The sequence below is a fragment of the Haliotis rufescens genome, unplaced genomic scaffold (genome assembly GCF_023055435.1).
Source record: "Haliotis rufescens isolate VD_foot unplaced genomic scaffold, xgHalRufe1.0.p SCAF_84, whole genome shotgun sequence".
In the NCBI taxonomy this organism is placed as follows: Eukaryota; Metazoa; Mollusca; class Gastropoda; order Lepetellida; family Haliotidae; genus Haliotis; species Haliotis rufescens.
Genome location: NW_025964377.1, coordinates 691,026 through 713,205, shown reverse-complemented (window position 1 = coordinate 713,205; position 22,180 = coordinate 691,026). Strand labels below are relative to the sequence as shown.

Sequence of the window (22,180 nt, the reverse complement as noted above, 5' to 3'; positions counted from 1 at the left end):
CACTGCTTCCCATTAAACAAGGCAATTTACTTCACATAAAATAAGACACATTGTGAAACACTATTTTACACACCTTGCGTCCCATTTCCCAAGACAGTGAAACACATTTGGACACAGACATCAGCAACAGATGTTGTGCAACATATTTAAAGATTTTGTGAGAAACAAGGCACGACATATTAAGAGACACATTATGGGAAGCAAATTTGCAAATTGTCTTCACATCTTCCCGTTTCTCGACATAAAACTAACATTTATGTCCATAAACACATCACAGGAACAAAGCAGTATTAAAAGATACTTGTTGACTTGTAAGATGGTGTTGGGGAAATAGTACCCCTCTTAAAACTCTGGCAAGGGGTTGTGAGGAAAACCATATTGCCAAGGGAAGTACCTCACATATTTCATCCAGGGTCTGTTTTCTGTCCTTGTCTTTCCAAGCTTCTGCCAGCTTGATGATGAAATTTATTCACTTAAAAATCATTGAATTATGTGTTTTCAATGACCGTCAGGAAACAGGATATTCAAAAACACATGTGTAGTGTGAAATATTATCATAGAGGCCACTTCGAAATTATTTTGTGTTCATCCAGTTTTGTTCCTCTGGTTTGAAATTCTTGTGGGTAGTTGTCTGATGCTGGTGGAATGCCTTCATTTATTAGAGTGAGTGAGTGAGTGAGTGAGTGAGTTTGGTTTAACGCCGCTTTTAGCAATATTCCAGCAATATCACAGCGGGGGACACCAGAAATTGGCTTCACACATTGTTGATTGTCTGATTCGTGAAGATCGGGGTGAGAATAGGTTTTGGCAACCCATCTTTTCGTAAAAGGCGACTAACAGGATTGGTTGGTCAGGCTCGCTGACTTGGATGTTGCATGTCATCGTATTCCAGTTGTGTAGATCGATGCTCATAATGTCAATCACTGGATTGTCTGGACCAGACTCGATCATTTATAGACCACCGTCACATAGCTTGCATATTGCAGCGTGCGGCGTTAAACAACAAACAAAAATAGTTCCTGAAAATAACTAATATTAGCCTGCAAATTTCAAAAGATGAAACTCCAATTCTCATCCCTATGGGGCGGTCGGGTAGCCTAGTGGTTAAAGCATTCGCTCGTCATGCCGAAGACCCGGGTTCGATTCCCGACATGGGTACAATGTGTGAAGCCCATTTCTGGTGTCGCCCGCCGTGATATTGCTGGAATATTGCTAAAAGCGGCGTAAAACCATACTCACTCACTCACTCATCCCTATGATTGCCTCTGATTTATGATGAATTCTAACTGTGTGACTCATTGATGGAAGTATGCGTATAAACAGTGTGAAAACTGGTCCTTATGCCTCATTCTTCCCAACTTCTAAACCAAAACACAGACAGGCAAATGCTCGACATGAAAGAGTCGGTTATTTTCTATTAAAACTCGAGGTAGGGTTACCCAAGTTATGTTTAATACCAACACAATTAGGATTAATAGCCCTGGTATCTGCGACAGACATGCTGCGGGGAGTTGTCTAATCAGTGTACCGAGGGGGGTAGTCATTAAACATGATGGGATTGTAACTCAAATAGCAAACCAAATTTCCCTGAAGGGCGGATTTAGACCTTGCTCAAGGATATGTGGCCAAATAGTTCCTCGGCTGAACTGTGGAGTGATATCCTGCAGTCTTGAGTAACACGCCCTGCACCCTGTGCGCGATGATATCCTCGTCTTGGCCAACACTAATCACCTTGTTTGATGAATTTAAAACATGTTTCCTGATTCTGGGAAATTTTATATGCTTGAAGATTAAATTTTATAAAATTTTCATCAGATTTTGTTTGAAATTGGTTCAGTGAAAATGGTAGAAGCAGACGGATTAAGGCCGTGCTTGCTTATGTAAGATCTGATGTGTTTTGCAGTTTTTCCGTGTGAAACATGTTTTGATAATAAACTAAAAAGGGTGTTTTGGCAGATGTACGTGCAATGCAACAGTTTGTAATGACAGATGGAACCAATGACTAGTTTACAGTTTTTTTCTCCTACTTATCCCTTTTTTTTACAATGAGCTCACATTGGGTGTGTGTCGCATTGAATCTTGACACACAATGAAGGTCAATGAAGATCTTACTGTGGTTGTTAGTCATACCTTGTGGGAACCCAGATCAGGAGGATCCTTGTGGAGAAGGGTCCATACGTAGAAGGGTCTGTGTGGAGAAGGTCCATGCAGAGTAGGGTCTGTGTGGAGAAGGGTCCATACAGAGTAGGGTCCGTGTGGAGAAAGGTCCATACAGAGTAGGGTCCGTGTGGAGAAAGGTCCATACAGAGTAGGGTCCATACAGAGTAGGGTCCGTGTGGAGAAGGGTCCATACAGAGTAGGGTCCGTGTGGAGAAGGGTCCATACAGAGTAGGGTCCGTGTGGAGAAAGGTCCATACAGAGTAGGGTCCGTGTGGAGAAGGGTCCATACAGAGTAGGGTCCGTGTGGAGAAGGTCCATACAGAGTAGGGTCTGTGTGGAGAAGGGTCCATACAGAGTAGGGTCCGTGTGGAGAAGGGTCCATACAGAGTAGGGTCTGTGTGGAGAAGGGTCCATACAGAGTATGGTCTGTGTGGAGAAGGGTCCATACAGAGTAGGGTCCGTGTGGAGAAGGGTCCATACAGAGTAGGGTCCGTGTGGAGAAGGGTCCATACAGATTAGGGTCTGTTTGGAGAAGGGTCCATACAGAGTATGGTCCGTGTGGAGAAGGGTCCATACAGAGTAGGGTCCGTGTGGAGAAGGGTCCATACAGAGTAGGGTCCGTGTGGAGAAGGGTCCATACAAAGTAGGGTCCGTGTGGAGAAGGGTCCATACAGAGTAGGGTCCGTGTGGAGAAGGGTCCATACAGAGAAGGGTCCGTGTGGAGAAAGGTCCATACAGAGTAGGGTCCGTGTGGAGAAGGGTCCATACAGAGTAGGGTCCGTGTGGAGAAAGGTCCATACAGAGTAGAGTCCGTGTGGAGAAGGGTCCATACAGAGTAGGGTCCGTGTGGAGAAGGGTCCATACAGAGTAGGGTCCGTGTGGAGAAGGATCTGCGTGGAGAAGTGAGTGAGTAAGTGAGTGAGTATGGTTTTACTGCTTTTAGCAATATTCCAGCAATATCACGGCGGGGAACACCAGAAATGGGCTTCACACATTGTACCCATGTCGGGAATCGAACCCGGGTCTTCGGCGTGACGATCGAACGCTTTAACAACTAGGCTACCTGTCCGCTCCCGTGGAGAAGGGAAACATGTGAGAAGGGTCCATGTGGAGAAGGGAAACGTGTGAGAAGGGTCCATGTGGAGAAGGGAAACGTGTGAGAAGGGTCCATGTGGAGAAGGGAAACGTGTGAGAAGGGTCCATGTGGAGAAGGGAAACGTGTGAGAAGGGTCCATGTGGAGAAGGGAAACGTGTGAGAAGGGTCCATGTGGAGAAGGGAAACGTGTGAGAAGGGTCCATGTGGAGAAGGGAAACGTGTGAGAAGGGTCCATGTGGAGAAGGGAAACGTGTGAGAAGGGTCCATGTGGAGAAGGGAAACGTGTGAGAAGGGTCCATACTGAGAAGGGTCCCTGTTGAGGAGGATCCGCATGGAAAAGGATAATGGGTGAGAAGGGTCCATGTCAGGGGTCCGGAAACCGTCATATGCGCCGGACATGTCCGATTGGGAATCTCAAATGTCCGTTTTAAAATATTGCTTACCGGACATTTTAAAAAGTATTGTCCGGACATTCTTAAATTTTGACCGGACATGATCAACAGTTAGGACTGAGCAGTTTCTGTCTGCAGTTGCAACACAATGAAGATTAACTACACTGACAAGCTTTGTTTGTTTTGATTGCTGTAAATACATCGTACCTACATGATAGTCCAATCGGTCAATCACTGTAATAGGCAATAAACTGAGTTGACATTGATTAATCGAGGATTAATTACTGAGAACATCTTGTTAATTTGAGTGAAAGGTGTTTACAACTGTACATTAATACCTTGCATCATCAATGTACCTCATTATCCTCACAATGCTACGATACGTAACCTCAGACAAGAAGCGAAAGCGTGACGACAGCCAGTCGACCGATGCAGATCAGTCGAGCGGATCTGCCAAACTCTTAAAGTCTGGACGATCATTTTGTAAGTCGTGGCTAACGACTTTCACTTGGTTGACATACAATGAGGATTTGCAGATTTTATTGTTTTCAGTAGCTAGTCGTATATTGAATCTTGATTGACCGCCATTTTGCTTTCTCGGACGATCGATATCCAATTTTTTTATGGTCAATAAATAAGTACAGATGAAAAAAGTATTCAAATAACTATTGCTATCAACGATATTTTTGTATTTGTGATTAAATTATCTGTCTTGTTTTTAAAAAAATCTTTAGTTTAAAAAAAAAAAATTCCCGTGAGGTCACCTGATAACCAAATATGGGATAATAGTCTCGATCCAAATGTTACAACGCGTACACTTGAGCAGACTCATGAATATAACTCATGAATATTAATTAGACTGTTCACTACGCTAACAGATCGTTATTATAAAAGAAACAAACGTATGTTTTCCATGTAAATCTAAAATGATATTATTTGTTATTAATTGTCCGGTGAATTAAACATTTAAATTGAAACAATTCATAATTCATCATATTATGAATACGTAAACTTGTAATGTGTGTGAAAATCGTACTAAAATACGCTATTTGAAGGGGGCGTGGCCTAAATGCAAATGTCCGATTGGGATTTTAAATTTTCCGGACCCCTGGTCCGTGTGGAGAAGGGTAACGTGTGAGAAGGGTCTGTGCGGAGAAGGGAAACGGGTGAGAAGGGTAACGTATGAGAAGGGTCCATGTGGAGAAGGGAAACGGGTGAGAAGGGTCTGTGCGGAGAAGGGAAACGGGTGAGAAGGGTAACGTGTGAGAAGGGTCCGTGTGGAGAAGGGAAATGGGTGAGAAGGGTCCATGTGGAGAAGGGTCCGTGTGGAGAAGGGTAACATGTGAGAAGGGTCCATGTGAAGAAGGGCAATGGGTGAGAAGGGTCCGTGTGGAGAAGGGTAACCTGTGAGAATGGTCCGTGTGGAGAAGGGTAACATGTGAGAAGGGTCCGTGTGGAGAAGGGTAACGTGTGAGAAGGGTAACGTGTGAGAAGGGTCCGTGTGGAGAAGGGAAAGGGGTGAGAAGGGTCTGTGTGGAGAAGGGAAAGGGGTGAGAAGGGTCCATGTGGAGAAGGGAAACGTGTGAGAAGGGTCCGTGTGGAGAAGGGTAACATGTGAGAAGGGTCCATGTGAAGAAGGGCAATGGGTGAGAAGGGTCCGTGTGGAGAAGGGTAACATGTGAGAAGGGTCCGTGTGGAGAAGGGTAACGTGTGAGAATGGTCCATGTGGAGAAGGGTAACCTGTGAGAATGGTCCATGTGGAGAAGGGTAACGTGTGAGAATGGTCCATGTGGAGAAGGGTAACGTGTGAGAATGGTCCATGTGGAGAAGGGTAATGGGGCAAGAAAGGGTCCATGTTAACAAAGATTTGTGTGGAGAGTGGCAACGGTATTGCTGTTAAAAGGGCCTCAACTGAGACCGAATCATGTTTAGAAGGTATATCCTATCAACCATTGGTTTACATGGTCCATGGTTTTAACCTGCCAGTATATTGCTGTGATGTTTACATTCATTCACTCATTTTCACCAGGTGGGAGATCCACGTTAGAATAGGTCCCCAGCAGCCTATGCTGGTTGTGTGAGGTGACTGAATGTATGATGTGTCATCAAAACCTGGTGTGGTTCGTTGCTCACAATATCGATCACTGGATTGTCCAAACTACAAGCCATTCCCAGAGTCAAACCAGGCCTTGAGTGGACCTAGCAAACACACTAGCCATTGGGCTACATGAATGATGGGAGGGTATGAAACAAGCCATTCCCAGAGTCAAACCAGGTCTTGAGTGGACCTAGCAAACACACTAGCCATTGGGCTACATGAATGATGGGAGGGTATGAAACAAGCCATTCCCAGAGTCAAACCAGGTCTTGAGTGGACCTAGCAAACACACTAGCCATTGGGCTACATGAATGACGGGTGGGTATGAAACAAGCCATTCCCAGAGTCAAACCAGGCCTTGAGGAGACCTACCTAGCAAACACACTAGCCATTGGGCTACATGAATGATGGGTGGGTATGAAACAAGCCATCCCCAGAGTCAAACCAGGTCTTGAGTGGACCTAGCAAATACACTAGCCATTGGGCTACATGAATGATGGGTGGGTATGAAACAAGCCATTCCCAGAGTCAAACCAGGTCTTGAGTGGACCTAGCAAACACACTAGCCATTGGGCTACATGAATGATGGATGGGTATGAAACAAGCCATTCCCAGAGTCAAACCAGGTCTTGAGTGGACCTAGCAAACACACTAGCCATTGGGCTACATGAATGATGGATGGGTATGAAACAAGCCATTCCCAGAGTCAAACCAGGTCTTGAGTGGACCTAGCAAACACACTAGCCTTTGGCCAACATGAATGATGGGTTGGTATGAAACAAGCCATTCCCAGAGTCAAACCAGGTCTTGAGTGGACCTAGCAAACACTCTAGCCATTGGGCTACATGAATGATGGGTGGGTGGGAGTTTTTCCCACCTGCAGCAATCTGTCTTCCATTGAGAGTGAAGGAGATTTTGGTTTGAGCCACATGTCAACAGAATGGAAGAAACAAATGCTGAAACATCTGTCCAACAGTGGAAAAACTGGCTGTGACGAATGAGCAAAAACTCCGTGAAATTAATGAATACAGAGCCTGTTTGTCAAGTGTTTGGATATTTTCATTTCTCTCTCACATGGGGAGGAAAAAAAATAATGAAACAATTTTTTCATGCATTTTTTTTGTTCATGGAAGTATGGGCCCTGCTATACTGGGCAATATTTTACATATTTGTGGAGTGTCACTTAGAATATTGTCCTTTATCCATGGTATTGTTGAGATGTTGTTTAGTCATGGTATTGTCAGTCAAGATGATGATGATGATGATGATGATGATGATGATGATGATTTACAGTCAATATGATGATGATGATGATGATGATGATTTACAGTCAATATGATGATGATGATGATGATGATGATTTACAGTCAATATGATGATGATGATGATGATGATGATTTACAGTCAATATGATGATGATGATGATGATGATTTACAGTCAATATGATGATGATGATGATTTACAGTCAATATGATGATGATGATGATTTACAGTCAATATGGTGATGATGATGATTTACAGTCAATATGATGATGATGATGATTTACAGTCAATATGATGATGATGATGATGATGATTTACAGTCAATATGATGATGATGATGATTTACAGTCAATATGATGATGATGATGATGATGATGATTTACAGTCAATATGATGATGATGATGATGATTTACAGTCAATATGATGATGATGATGATGATGATGATGATTTACAGTCAATATGATGATGATGATGATGATGATTTACAGTCAATATGATGATGATGATGATTTACAGTCAATATGATGATGATGATGATTTACAGTCAATATGGTGATGATGATGATTTACAGTCAATATGATGATGATGATGATTTACAGTCAATATGATGATGATGATGATGATGATTTACAGTCAATATGATGATGATGATGATTTACAGTCAATATGATGATGATGATGATGATGATGATTTACAGTCAATATGATGATGATGATGATGATTTACAGTCAATATGATGATGATGATGATGATGATGATGATTTACAGTCAATATGATGATGATGATGATGATTTACAGTCAATATGATGATGGTGATGATGATGATTTACAGTCAATATGATGATGATGATGATGATGAGTGGATGAGTATGAGTATTACGCCGCATTTAGCAATATTCCAGCAATATCACGGCAGGGGACACCAGAAATGGGCTTCACACATTGTACCCATGTCGGGAATCGAACCCGGGACTTCGGCATGACGAGCAAACACTTTAACCACTAGGCGACCCGACCGCCCCATGATGATGATGATGATGATGATGATGATAATGATGATAGGACGATGAATATAGGACTGTAATGAGGATTGTGATTATGATGACATTTTCATAGAATCTATAGTTCTCACGTTGATATATCCCACTCATGCAGTGACAGATGAACTATAGTAATATGAAAGAATCAGGTGTTCTTAACTTCTATTGAGTAGTCCAAGGGGGCGCTTATTAGAATGTTATTTTGGTGAAAAAAAACAGAGTTGAAAGATAAATTTCGTGGTTTATGCTGACAGCCTGAAATGTTAATGTATGACAGATATATTTTTCCAGAATTATATTCCCCATAATTAATGGTGCATATAACACACGAGTGCATATTATACGTGAATAAATAAGTCTTGTGTACATTGATCAATCGGAAGGGGCGCTAATTGGGATTGTTCACAAGCCAATATCTTAGCAAATGTCGCCGTGGCCGCTTATTAGAGCGGGGCGCTTATTACGCCCGAATACGGTATATGTAGATCTAGTTCCAAAACCAGCATTGAGTTTGATCTTTGAACTTGGTGCACAGTAACACCATTAGGGAGAAGTTTTCCTGGAAACAGCTATAGTTGACATTATGAATACATATCTGATCAATATGTTGTCAATTTTGAAACATGCATTCGAGAATTAATATTTTACAGGGGAATGGCCCTTGTTTCTTTTCTTTTGTATTTGCTCAAAGAACATAACTCATAAACCGTTTACGATATCCTCATGAAACTCTGCATACACTTCAGGCAGGTACTGAACTTGTGCCTTTCGATGCTCTCAATTTTTTTGACATTTTGTATCCTTTTCAAAGTTCAGTTGAGCGTAGGGTTTGTTTTTGGTGCCAAACCTTTCATTTTTTTTTTACGGAGCCCTGCAAATGTATTGGGCTGGTACGGACTGGTGCTTATGGTTTTCACAGAAATCTAAGATTATTTATTTACAAGGGTGCAAGGATGGAGGAGTATGAGGGTAACTCTGTCTTGTGATGATGATGATGATGATGATGATGATGATGATGATGGCAGAGTATATGGGTAACTCTGATGATGATGTTGATGAGGATGATGATTATGATGATGATGATGATGATTGTGATGTTTGGAAGTTGATGCTGTAGCTGCAGCCTCTGATTCTGATGATGTTGCTGCTGCTGCTGCTGATGATGATGATGATGATGATGTTGCTCATTTTGGTCAACATCACTGGAATGAACATGTAACGATGTCAGCAGTAATGTCAACAGCTCAAAGGTTAACATGAACATCTATTTCAGAAAAAAATATACTTGTAGTTGTATCACTAACAGTATAGTTTCCCGAGCTGTCTCTGAAGCTGCTCCAACACATGGATAACTACCCAGCCGGGCCGGCAGTCAGTCGCTAATTACCCTGGCTACACACACCTCCACTGTACCTGTGTGTCAAATCCCCCTCGCTTATTTCACCCCCAGCTTCTGATTGGCTCTCAAGTTTGACAGGCGGCTTCCAGATGTAACTGACATCGGTGAAAGCGACGACTGACAACTGCCTGTCAAATCTATCAAACAATCAGCTTTTCTTTTTTGCCTCTTTTCTTCTGGGTATTACAAGGGAGATGACCCCTTCTAGGCTGCGATGTGTTCAGGCACATATACTGCCTGCGTTGATTGTTTTGTCAGTACGTCGTTGTCTCCATGTGCCAAACACAAGCCCACTTTGGGATCCCATAGCTTGGCACTGTTATTTTATGTTGATTACATTATATTTATCAGGTCCATTTTGATTTTTGTAAAGAATAAATTCAACATAAATCAGTCTTGAGTATATTGGCTAATATTGCTTAAACAAAATTTTGAAATTTATTTTTAAAAATGGTGAAATTTATTGTATTCATTGTTCTGTAATATTCGGTTATTAATTATACATTCGTGATGTTGCATGCCTGAACATGGGTGGAATAGGATAAAGAGATGGATTAAACTAGACATAGACTATTCATAGGAAGCCAGGTTTAGCAGGGTCTGTCCTGGTCAGGCTCTAGAGCATAGAGTGAAAGGAAACAAGAAGAGAATTAGTGTCATGACTCATGGCAATATAGGAAACATATTCTTTAGGAATCACCTTGACTTTGTATGTGGTCGTGATTTCAAGTAGTGAAAATAGAGGAGAAAAATTGTGTGTGGAAACTCGTGCTCAAATTCTTAGTATTTTGATGAACTTTGATTATGAAATATGAATACCTATACTATTACAACTTCTTTGCCTTAGGAAAAAACTGGATACATGTCACATCTGCAAAACAAGATATTGTAAGATAAGATAAGATAAGATAATATTTATTGCAGAAACGTTCCATTACGGGACAGATGCAATTTTAAAAGACAAGACATTATGATTCATATATACATATATACAGACATACATAATTTACATTCCTGTAGACACATACAAAAACAAAAGGCAATCAATATTACATATTTGATGATACTAAACATAAAATGTCGTCAGTTGATTAACATCAAGAGGTATTAATTGCTTGAAATGATAGACATGGAAACAAATGCAATTGATATTGATGGCTTCATTATTTGACAGGATGTAGTGAAATAACTTGTTTTCATGTCTGTGAACGTTTACGTTGTGTGTGCATAATTTTCCAAAGACTATATATTTTTCTTGAGTGTGTTTAGTACAGTGAAGTAGGTAGAGTTTTTCATCATCAATGGTTGAACATGTAGAGCATAGTCTCCGATGTAGTGGGGTGGGTGATATAGTTAATTTATGGTTACTTAATCTTAGTTTAGAAAAGTGCATTCGTTATTTTCTTACTTTACAGTGACAGAGATAGGGTTCTAATTTTATATCATTTTTAACTATCCTGTATGTCCTAAGTTTGTTTCCTGTGCCTCTGGTTGCCATTTACATCTTGAAGAGATTCCTTGAAGAGGGAGTTGAATTTAGATTTGATTGTCTCTTTGAATATTGGTGATAGGAAAGCTGAAGTATTCAAATTGTGTTTTCCTAAGAAGAGATTGAGCTGGTAAACCCATCCTAATAGTTTTTTCACCAAATATGTACTTTCTGTAAAAGCGTTCTGAAGTATTATGTTTTTGGAAGAACATACATGGTGATAAAAATTTGCTATTTTGATTACTACTGTGTAGATAAGAGGGTAGAGCCCTAGTTCTGCTTGGCTTGCCCAGTTGTGTGTTGTTTTGTTGACACATAATATGGATTTACAAAATTTGAGCTGCAGTTTCTCGGGGATAAATGAATCAAAGTTGTTCAGGAGGTGTCACATCTGCAAAACAAGATATTGTATTAATAGTAACTTTGCGCCTAAATAAAGAGAAGCTTCTTGCAACAATGTAATTTTGCCCTCAGTCTGTAGTGTAACATATATTTTTCAAGCATTTTTGGGGACAATTTATATTTTTCGATAAGATCCCCCCCCCCCCCCCCCACACACACACACACAGATTTTCAAATGGTTGGTTCCTTAATAAACAGATAATATATATTTCATTTGCAACGCTACTAATAATTCATGCACTAACAGTCTATGCAATTGTACCTTTTTTAAGATGTATTGATGTTTTTGTAACAAACATAAATTCAACATCTGAAGAAGTCAAAGTAAACTCATAATACACCTGATATAAAACATGAAGAAAAAACACATCGCAGGCACTTGATAATAACATTCTAATCAAGTAATCTTATCAGAGGTATCGGCTGGAGCATCTAGGAGCGTACATGTCAACTATTTTGTACATGCTGTTCTGTGTATCATCAAACAAACAACCTGTCTTAATGTTAAGTGCAACCTTCCACTCAAAGAGACTTCTTTGACTAGGAGACGACTGTTAATTGTCAATTTCAAAGACACAAGTGCATGACATATGTAAGGGTGGACCTCTCAGCGATGTCGATTGCCGACAGAGCCACTCTTCGCTCCTGCTGTATTCTGTTTTGCACGAATCTGAAGTTGTAATTATTTTTGTCAACACTGTGAAAAGCCAAGGCAAAGTACGAGGGGCCTTTCGGGTGCTATAAGTTTGACCCTTGTCGTTGCACAAACATGGCGAGGATGTCGCTTTGTGTTGACAGGCAATGTACGAACGGAAAATGATGGATTTTGCACATTTGATGTTCTTGATGGGTACAAGTTTCACTTTTATCTTGTCATGAGTAAATAGCTGTGTGATCTGTAATTGATGCGTTAATGTCCTCGATATTGCTTCACCCTGTTCAATGCCGGTCCGGGTACAATCACTGAAGTAATGTTAGATAATACCTCATAAATAGCTCTCTCTTTTTTTGATGATTTATTTGAATTAGTGTGATAAAAGTTTGTTAAATGCTAAGAAACTTTATGAAATATGATAACACAAGCAGGAAATCTGTTTTCATATGAACTTATTGCCAGCAGACACTGACAGTTGTGTGGGTGAATGGGCTGTTTGCCTGAAGACCGTCCACCTATGTACATAAACCATCTCCCAACATTTGGTGTCTGAAAATGTGTTTCTTCATAATGGGATGAAAAAGAATCTTAAATTTTCTTTCCTCTTTTAAGTTTCTGTTCCAGCCAGTGGTAATAAAAATAACCAGAAATTTCGTCATTTAGTGTACAGATAACTAATATTGCTTTGGCAACATGTGAATTTGAGAGTTGAAAAGGGATGGAAATTAACCAAAACATCCACTAGCCCAAATAGTGATAATGTATAGCAATTCCCCCGGCCCCACCCTACCCCCACTCCCATGCCCCACCCCCACCCCAACCCCCACCCCCATGCCCCATGCCCCACCCCAACCCCACCCCAACCCCTACCCCACCTCCATACCCCACGCCCATGCCCCACCCAGTAGAAGTGCCTTTTGCTATTTAGAGATTTTTAGAATTTTATATTTTTGTCGTTTCCATGGAAATATGATGAACTTAGGAAATTTGGGGGTAGTGCTCTTGTCCGGACCATATCTCCCGAACTATACAACTTAGCTTCTCAAAGGTTTTTACACCTATCAAGCAGGTTATGTAGTGGTGCCTTTGCTATTAACAGATTTTTTATTTTTTTTATTTTTTCAATTTAAATTGAAAATTGATGAACTTAGGGTAATGTCCTTATCTGGAGCATAGTTTCTAAACCATGCGACAGAGATTCACCAAACTTTATGCACATATGAATCATGTTCACTAGTAGTAGTGCAGTTTGTTATTTATAGATTTTAATCTTTTTAATTTGTAGCCCCTGACATATAATTCTAAGGTGTACTATTTACCGATATCATATACTATATATGATGTGAGCTACATAACCTAGTACATTCTCTTTATGCCTTTGTGTCATGAGGCTACTACAGAGCTATTCATATGCGAATCTGCGAAGTTATTGTTATTACAATTTCATGAGATCATCAGAAAGTGAGCTACATGAACCAATATTTAATAACCTTCATTATATTTCTGGTTTTGGCATCAAGGAAAAAGATTTCCTTGCCAATCTAAATACATTTGAAGGTACACACAGTTTACCGACATGCCAAGTCGGGGGATATGTCATCTTCGGATGACTCTTGTTAAAATTATCAAAGTCTATATGCTTTTTCTGTCCATCATTAGGACAACTATGCTAGGTACATATTTAAATCTTTGATAAAGATTTGACCGAAACATCACAATATGCTGAATAGGTATCCATAAGTATTTGATATCCCCTGCGATAAATTTGAGAATTATTAAATTCATATATTTAAACTTTAATCAATCTTATGATTATTATGTTGTAATAATTATTATGCTGTTTTAAAAAAAGGTGGACAGAGAATTAGTGTCATAAATGTACTCACTTGTCTTTAATGGGATTAAAATACGTTGAACAAAAAAGGATAGGGATCATGAATATTTTGAGGCATATTCTTTTTCTAGTGACGACAGCACGCAATTTTATAAAAACATTCCCAAAAGTATTCATGATCCCACCATGTTTTTGTTCAATATGGTTTTTATATGGAGTATTTCTACTGGTCCTATGATATTTTATCATAATGAATTTTTCTTGCTATTGAAATGTAAAATATTTTTTCATAGTTTTTGAAGTTGTTATTTAACAAATATTCTAAATTGATAGTCTGCTGTTGAAATATAAGTAAAAAATACTTCCTGTTCATTACCTTTTTAACATTGTCAGTGTAATAAATCAAAGTAAATTACTTCGTTATCTTGGTGGGTATTCCCAATGAATTTTCCAATTAGATTAGATTCGAGTGTAATCTTTTATAATAACGGTTTGGCTTTCACTCTGCGGCTAATCTTGTTTGGGACCGGAAGGAGAGGCCTTCCAATTATTTGTGTGGTTTATCAAGTGGAGACAATTGAAACAAACCCCCGGCGTGGTATAAATTACGCTACATTTCCCAGGATATTTTAATATCATAAACTACGGTTTGGTCCGACTTGATGACAAGGATGAAGCTTGTTAGTGTGGGGATGGGGAGATTCATCCTTGTTACCTGGGATGCTACAAGACAGGTTTTAGTTCTAATTGCCTCATAATTTTGTTTCGTGATTAAAATAAAGTATTTACTTGTTTAAATGAGTTTCAAAATTTCACCCCAAAAAAGAAGATTATATTTTATGTATTTTTGTCAGGCTATGATTTAGGTATACATATTTAGACATTTTATGGAAAAATTATAATGTTTAGTTTTTAGATCACCTGTCTAAAAGACTTTATGCAGAAAATATTTGTATAGCCATGCTGCCGACTTTTTTTCTTGACAATTTATTACTCACTCACTCACTCACTCACTCACTCACTCACTCACTCACTCACTCACTCACTCACTCACTCACTCACTCACTCACTCACTCACTCACTCACTCACTCACTCACTCAACAGTTTAGTCCTGCTCCATGACTGTGGAATATATGTACTTTATAAAAACAAAACCAATGTAGATATATATATAAAAACAAGTCTAGCCAACTCTGGAAAATAATTCCAGAAAAATTATTTGTTTCAAAGAAGAGAGAAATTTATTGTGTATGGTTTGTTTGTTTGTTTGTTGTTTAACGCTGCACTCAGCAATATTCCAGCTACCGTATTTTCTTGAGTATAGTGCGCACTTTTTTGCCAAAAAACACAGCTGTGTGGAAGGGGGTGCGCATTATACACGAACTATGAGTTTGGATGTTTTTTTCCCCCATGGAAAGACATTACCGTGAGCACGAAACACCGGGAATACCATGTCAACAAATCCATACTGAATTGCGCAAAAAATTATGTAATTACACTGTCTGGCTATAAAAAGTGTTATTTGTATATCTGGACTTATGTTTGTAACTTATTTCATTAATTTTATTCAAAATTCCTTTAAATATTGTTTTTATTAATTTCGGCAAAATCGTGTGTGAAGCTATCGGAAGATCACACAACTCACCGTTATTAACAGCAACCACGGTCAGAATACAGCTATTGACGCCTTGAAACGAAGTTTAGTTGACAGAGAATGGATACATATATCATAAATGACATACTTTGACTCGTTAAAAGTCATATTTGTTTTTGTTTGACGATTCTATGTCAACATGAAATTCTCGCGATCACGCGATCATGTGCGCGTGAGCCTTGACGGTGACTGGTCAGATTGGTTCCATGTAAAAAATAATACCCGGGAATAGTGATCAGCTGCTTCGCTTAGGGTTATTATTATTTTAAATATGTTTAGTAAAGGCTGCATATAATTAAGAAAATAATGGAATATATTATTCCTGATAAAAAAAATAGTTTCAGATACAATTTTTGCCGATCCTTGCATTAAAAATCCTATAAAGTTATATCATTGGGTGTGTCTTGACCGAATCACCGGTCGATTCCAAGAAAACGTGTGTACAGCTGATTTCTGTTTCCGGCTTAGTTTACGAGACAATACACAAGGTAATCTTAATCCCTGGATATAAAACAATGCCTAGCAGAACAATAAATACTATTTAATCAGTAAATAAACATGTCTGGTGATTTTTTATCTCAAATTTCGAATTTGTACTGACGACGTTTCTCATCACCCGTTCGTTTGCCGGACTTCGCTGAAAGGGTACGGTGTAATTTTTTTCTGCGCATAATATTCAAATTTCTTTTTTTTCAAAATATTGAACCCGCTAGAGGGGGGTGCGCATTATACACGGGTGCGCACTATACTCAAGAAAATACGGTATATGATTGCAGTCTGTAAATAATCGAGTCTGGACCAGACAATCCAGTGATTGACATCATGAGCATCGATCCACGCAATTGAGATTCGATGACATGCATAAACCAAGTCAGCGAGCCTGACGTAGTCTATCAGACGTTGTGTGATTGCTTTGTTATTACAGGCTATATGGAAACACAGATAATGACCCAGTGTACGTAGTACTGCCTAATTCCTCAGGGACCCATACCTGTGCTTGTGGGTTTTACCAGAGTGGTAATATCCAAGATCTTTATCACTCCGGCTTTCCTCCCACATGAAACTGACACCCCTTGATAAAACTTTCATATTGTTTAAAGCAGCTTTAAAAAGAACTTGCTCACTCACTCACTCACTCACTCACTCACTCACTCACTCACTCACCCACATGGTCTTGGTTTTCCATCGCTTTTAGCAATATTCCAGCAAACTCACAGCAGGTGACATCAGAAATGGGCTTCACACATTGTGTGATTCAGTGGAGACTGAACAGAATAGGCACAGGGACTATTGTGTGATTCAGTGGAGACTGAACAGAATAGGCACAGGGACTATTGTGTGATTCAGTGGAGACTGAACACAATAGGCTGAGGGACTATTGTGTGATTCAGTGGGGACTGAACAGAATAGGCACAGGGACTATTGTGTGATTCAGTGGAGACTGAACAGAATAGGCTGAGGGACTATTGTGTGATTCAGTGGGGACTGAACAGAATAGGCACAGGGACTATTGTGTGATTCAGTGGAGACTGAACAGAATAGGCACAGGGACTATTGTGTGATTCAGTGGAGACTGAACAGAATAGGCACAGGGACTATTGTGTCATTCAGCGGGGACTGAACAGAATAGGCACAGGGACTATTGTGTGATTCAGCGGGGACTGAACAGAATAGGCACAGGGACTATTGTGTGATTCAGTGGAGACTGAACAGAATAGGCACAGGGACTATTGTGTGATTCAGCGGGGACTGAACAGAATAGGCACAGGGACTATTGTGTGATTCAGTGGGGACTGAACAGAATAGGCACAGGGACTATTGTGTGATTCAGTGGAGACTGAACAGAATAGGCACAGGGACTATTGTGTGATTCAGCGGGGACTGAACAGAATAGGCACAGGGACTATTGTGTGATTCAGTGGAGACTGAACAGAATAGGCACAGGGACTATTGTGTGATTCAGTGGAGACTGAACAGAATAGGCACAGGGACTATTGTGTGATTCAGTGGAGACTGAACAGAATAGGCACAGGGACTATTGTGTGATTCAGCGGGGACTGAACAGAATAGGCACAGGGACTATTGTGTGATTCAGTGGGGACTGAACAGAATAGGCACAGGGACTATTGTGTGATTCAATGGTGACTGAACAGAATAGGCACAGGGACTATTGCATGTATTTCATGAGTGAAAGTCGAAGTTGACCTACATATGTCTTACTTTCAATTTTTATTCCCAAATTAGAGGAAACTGATCCCGGCAGCAAATGCTCAATAGTGATTTCATGTGGGGCTCTCCTGCTGCTGGGAGCTGAGTGTATCAGTGTAGTGTAAAACCAGTTCACAGCCGTCAATTGCCCATGAAATTGAACAGCAAATAATTTGGTTAAGATTTCAGGAATAAATAGCAATTTGTTACCCTGCCAAAATTAATTAGTATTGGGGTGATAAAACTGATATATTTGTGAGAAACATGTTGAAAAGATAATGACAGTGATTAACACAAGTTCCTTGGAAAATAGAAACGCTGGAAAAACACACAACTGTCTACATTGAACCATACTGTGTTTAAGGAAAGGAGGGATTTATTAGGGTTATTCCAAGTCTAGATTGTTTGTTTGTTTGTTTGTTTGTTCGTTGTATCAACAGCTTCTACACAGTGATCTGTAACTAATCAACATCAGGGTGTGATGACATGCTCCGAGTCTGACCACCCAATCCAATAAGTCGTGTCTTACAGAGAGCATATATGTTAACGGGGTCCTATTCTAACCTGGAATCCTAAAGGTGAGACCGTCTATGAGAAGGTCTAGAACTGTCACAATAATTTGAAGGGAGGGGGCATAGTCTTGCAGCTTTTAAAGTCTGTGGGTTCTGATGTCAGCCTGGTATTTGTTATATTTCAGACTCGTGAAGATTCCGGGGTAGAATAGGTCTTCAGCAACCCATGCTTGCCTTAACAGGCGACTTTGCTTGTCGTAAGAGGCAGCTAACGGGATCGGGTGGTCAGACTCGCTGACTTGGTTGATGCATGTCATCGATCCCAATTGCGTGGATCGATGCTTATGATGTCAGTCACTGGATTGTCTGGTCCAGACTCGATTATTTACAGACCGCCATCATATAGCTGGAATATTGCTGAGTGCGGCGTTAAACAACCAACCAACTGTGAGTCATTCATTGGCATTCAGTTTCCATTTATTTCTTGGGTGCATATTCCATGTGTTAGGTAGGGCATATTGAAGATTTATTTATGGTTACCATAGTAACATAACACTTTTGCTCATCCCCGCATATGATTGAAAATAGTTTCTTGTTGGTGATAATTAGAAAGGTTGAGGTCTGGTTGTGAAAATCTGTAAATGTTTATTGAATGGAAGCTAGTATAACACCATTATGTTAGATTCATATATAAGTGAAAACGCCAAGATGATAACACTCCACTGATGAGGTAAAGCTTAGAGTTAATGAAAATGGTCTGAAAGCACTAGCAGCAACTGAAAAGCATATTTTTGCGCAAAGCAGAAGAAAATTAAACATGTCCGCCAGAAGATCTTCAAAGTTGGCTTTTTGTCATGCTGAGAAATTAGCAGAAGTTTGCAAGCAAGCAAGAGATGCTATTAATATTCCGCCCAAAGAGAGTACCGTATTCGACGTAATAAGCGCCCAGGGCGCTCTCAAAATTAGAAATAGGGGACTCTAATTAGAATGTTATTTTGGTGAAAAAAACAGAGTTGAAAGATAAATTTCGTGGTGTATGCTGACAGACTGAAATGTTTATGTACGACAGATATATTTTTCCAGAATTAAATGCCCATAATTAAGGGTGCATATAATACATATTATACGTGAATAAATAAGTCTTGTGTACATTGATGAATCGGAAGGGGTGTCAATTGGGATTGTTCACTAGCCAATATATTAGCAAATGTCGCCGTGTATGACGTCGAATACGGTATCTGAGGTTGCGTATGTCATATAGGTGGTGAATGAAATATATGTAAAACAGCTGAACCAATGCATTATGGGAAAGCAAAGCTGAGATTTCCAGGCCAGCATCCCTGCGCTGGTTATGAATTCCTGGACTTTTACTGGTGTATTTAACGATTGGTTTTATGGCGATAGAATTTGTTCGTTTTTGGAGTTGAAATTTGCTCTTGATAATTTTGGATGATATACGCGGGGGAACAACTGTTGACTGCTAGCACAGCTGAAGTTTTGTTACAGGGTCTGTGGCGAACTTGTTGGTAGATTAAATACATTCTTGAGATGCATTAAGAGGCATTACCCTCTGCTGTTAAGAAGTGGGGCCCAAACTGTCAATTGCCAACGAGTCAGATAAGCATTGGATGTGCAGGTGACTTTATTACTTCTCAAGAATATTTTACTTCTTCAAGAACCTTGGACTTTCTTCCATATATTTCTTGTATTCAGGGGACAGTTGGGATGGGTAGTTTTAGACAGTTGGGATGGGTAGTTTTAGACAGTTGGGATGGGTAGTTTTAGACAGTTGGGATGGGTAGTTTTAGACAGTTGGGATTGGTAGTTTTAGACAGTTGGGATGGGTAGTTTTAGACAGTTGGGATTGGTAGTTTTAGACAGTTGGGATGGGTAGTTTTAGATAATTGGGATGGGTAGTTTTAGACAGTTGGGATGGGTAGTTTTAGATGGGTAGTTTTAGACAATTTGGATGGATAGTTTTAGACAAACTGATTCCATCCTGCTCATCTAGCCTGAGGGGGTGGGGTAGTCAAGTGGTTCAAGCATCGGTTCACCAGGCCATAAGTCTGAGTTTGATTCTCCACGCTGGTCCATGGTGTGAACTGGGGTGGGGTAGCCAAGTGGTTCAAGCATCGGTTCACCACGCCATAAGTCTGGGTTTGATTCTCCACACTGGTCCATGGTGTGAACTGGGGTGGGGTAGCCAAGTGGATCAAGCATCGTTTCACTACGCCATAAGTCTGGGTTTGATTCTCCACACTGGTCCATGGTGTGAAGTGTATGTTCTCCCATCACTGGTTTGTCTCATCCAGTCTCTTTTATGTCCATGCTGCCGTCATATAGCTTGAATATGGCACAATAGCCAACCAAATGTATTTTTCCATGCCAAGATATTACTGGAATGTTTCTGAAAGCAGCATAGGACCATATTTTCTCACTCACTTCAAATGATTTAAATACCTAGAGAATGATGTGCCCCCTGAGCCTGGTGTGCCCTAGTGATTGGTGTTCTCCCGAGAATGATGTGCCCCCTGATCCTAGTGTGCGCTAGTGATTGGTGTTCTCCCGAGAATGATGTGCCCCCTGAGCCTGGTGTGCCCTAGTGATTGGTGTTCTCCCGAGAATGATGTGCCCCGTGATCCTAGTGTGCGCTAGTGGTTGGTGTTCCCCCAAGTCTAATGTGCCCCCTGAGCCTGGTGTGCCCTAGTGGTTGGTGTTCTCCCAAGAATGATGTGCCCCCAAGTCTGATGTGCCCCCTGAGCCTGGTGTGCCCTAGTGGTTGGTGTTCTCCCAAGAATGATGTACCCCGTGAGCCTGGTGTGCCCTAGTGATTGGTGTTCTCCCGAGAATGATGTGCCCCCAAGATTGATTCTCTGAGTAGAATGTGTGCAAAAATATTTGATCTTTTCTACCAAGATGACACATCTGCCCCATATGGGTGATATATATATATGTATCATGAATTATATATCCATGTCTCAGGCGGATCTGATGAAGTTCCTATCACATATGCTGATGTTTGTAATGGTGTCCATGTAAAGAATGTGTTGCTGAATGAGCTGCTGAATGAGCTGCTGCTGAATGAGCTGCTGAATGAGCTGCTGCTGAATGAGCTGCTGAATGAGCTGCTGAATGAGCTGCTGAATGTGTTGCTGAATGAGCTGCTGAATGTGTTGCTGAATGAGCTGCTGAATGAGCTGCTGAATGAGCTGCTGAATGTGTTGCTGAATGAGCTGCTGAATGAGCTGCTGAATGAGCTGCTGCTGAATGAGCTGCTGAATGAGCTGCTGAATGAGCTGCTGCTGAATGAGCTGCTGAATGAGCTGCTGTATGAGCTGCTGCTGAATGAGCTGCTGAATGAGCTGCTGCTGAATGAGCTGCTGAATGAGCTGCTGCTGAATGAGCTGCTGAATGTGCTGCTGAATGAGCTGCAGAATGAGCTGCTGAATGTGTTGCTGAATGAGCTGCTGAATGAGCTGCTGCTGAATGAGCTGCTGAATGAGCTGCTGAATGTGCTGCTGAATGAGCTGCAGAATGAGCTGCTGAATGAGCTGCTGAATGAGCTGCTGAATGAGCTGCTGTGTGGACGGAGAGTGAGGGGAAGCTTCATATGGATGTTTGGCAATCTTGCAAATAACTTCAAGTTGTCTGCTGTGTTTAGTCATGAGATTAGATAAGTTTAGAGAAATATTAACTACTGGAGATCAGAAGATTTTATAAACATTAAAAAAAAATTTCATTTGGATAAGACCGTCAGAAGTAATTAGACCCCATGACATAGGCATAAGTACTAAAATAATGTTCATTGGTTCACTCACTCCCGCCTTTTCTCATCCATCTCTTCACCAGCAGCCTGCTCTCATCCCATTTTCAGGTCCTGAACTTAAGAGACTTGATGGTTCCTTTGTACACTTATCTATTACCAACCATGTACATAACTTAATTTGGGGGACTGTGTGCTAGTCTAGGGG

The 22,180-nt window shown here is 40.5% G+C and overlaps 2 protein-coding genes across 2 annotated transcripts in view; both read left to right on the top strand.

The window, feature by feature from the left end:
- The window catches only part of LOC124122871 (cell adhesion molecule-related/down-regulated by oncogenes-like), a 346,871-nt gene that overhangs the window by 151,013 nt on the left and 173,678 nt on the right, over positions 1–22,180 (top strand). The window lies entirely within an intron of this gene.
- On the top strand, positions 9,009–21,886 carry LOC125377261 (ribosomal protein VAR1, mitochondrial-like). Its single transcript, XM_048390143.1, has 3 exons — positions 9,009–9,024; positions 9,161–9,247; positions 21,192–21,886. The coding sequence occupies exons 1-3, from the start codon at positions 9,009–9,011 to the stop codon at positions 21,884–21,886; spliced, it is 798 nt and encodes a 265-aa protein (XP_048246100.1).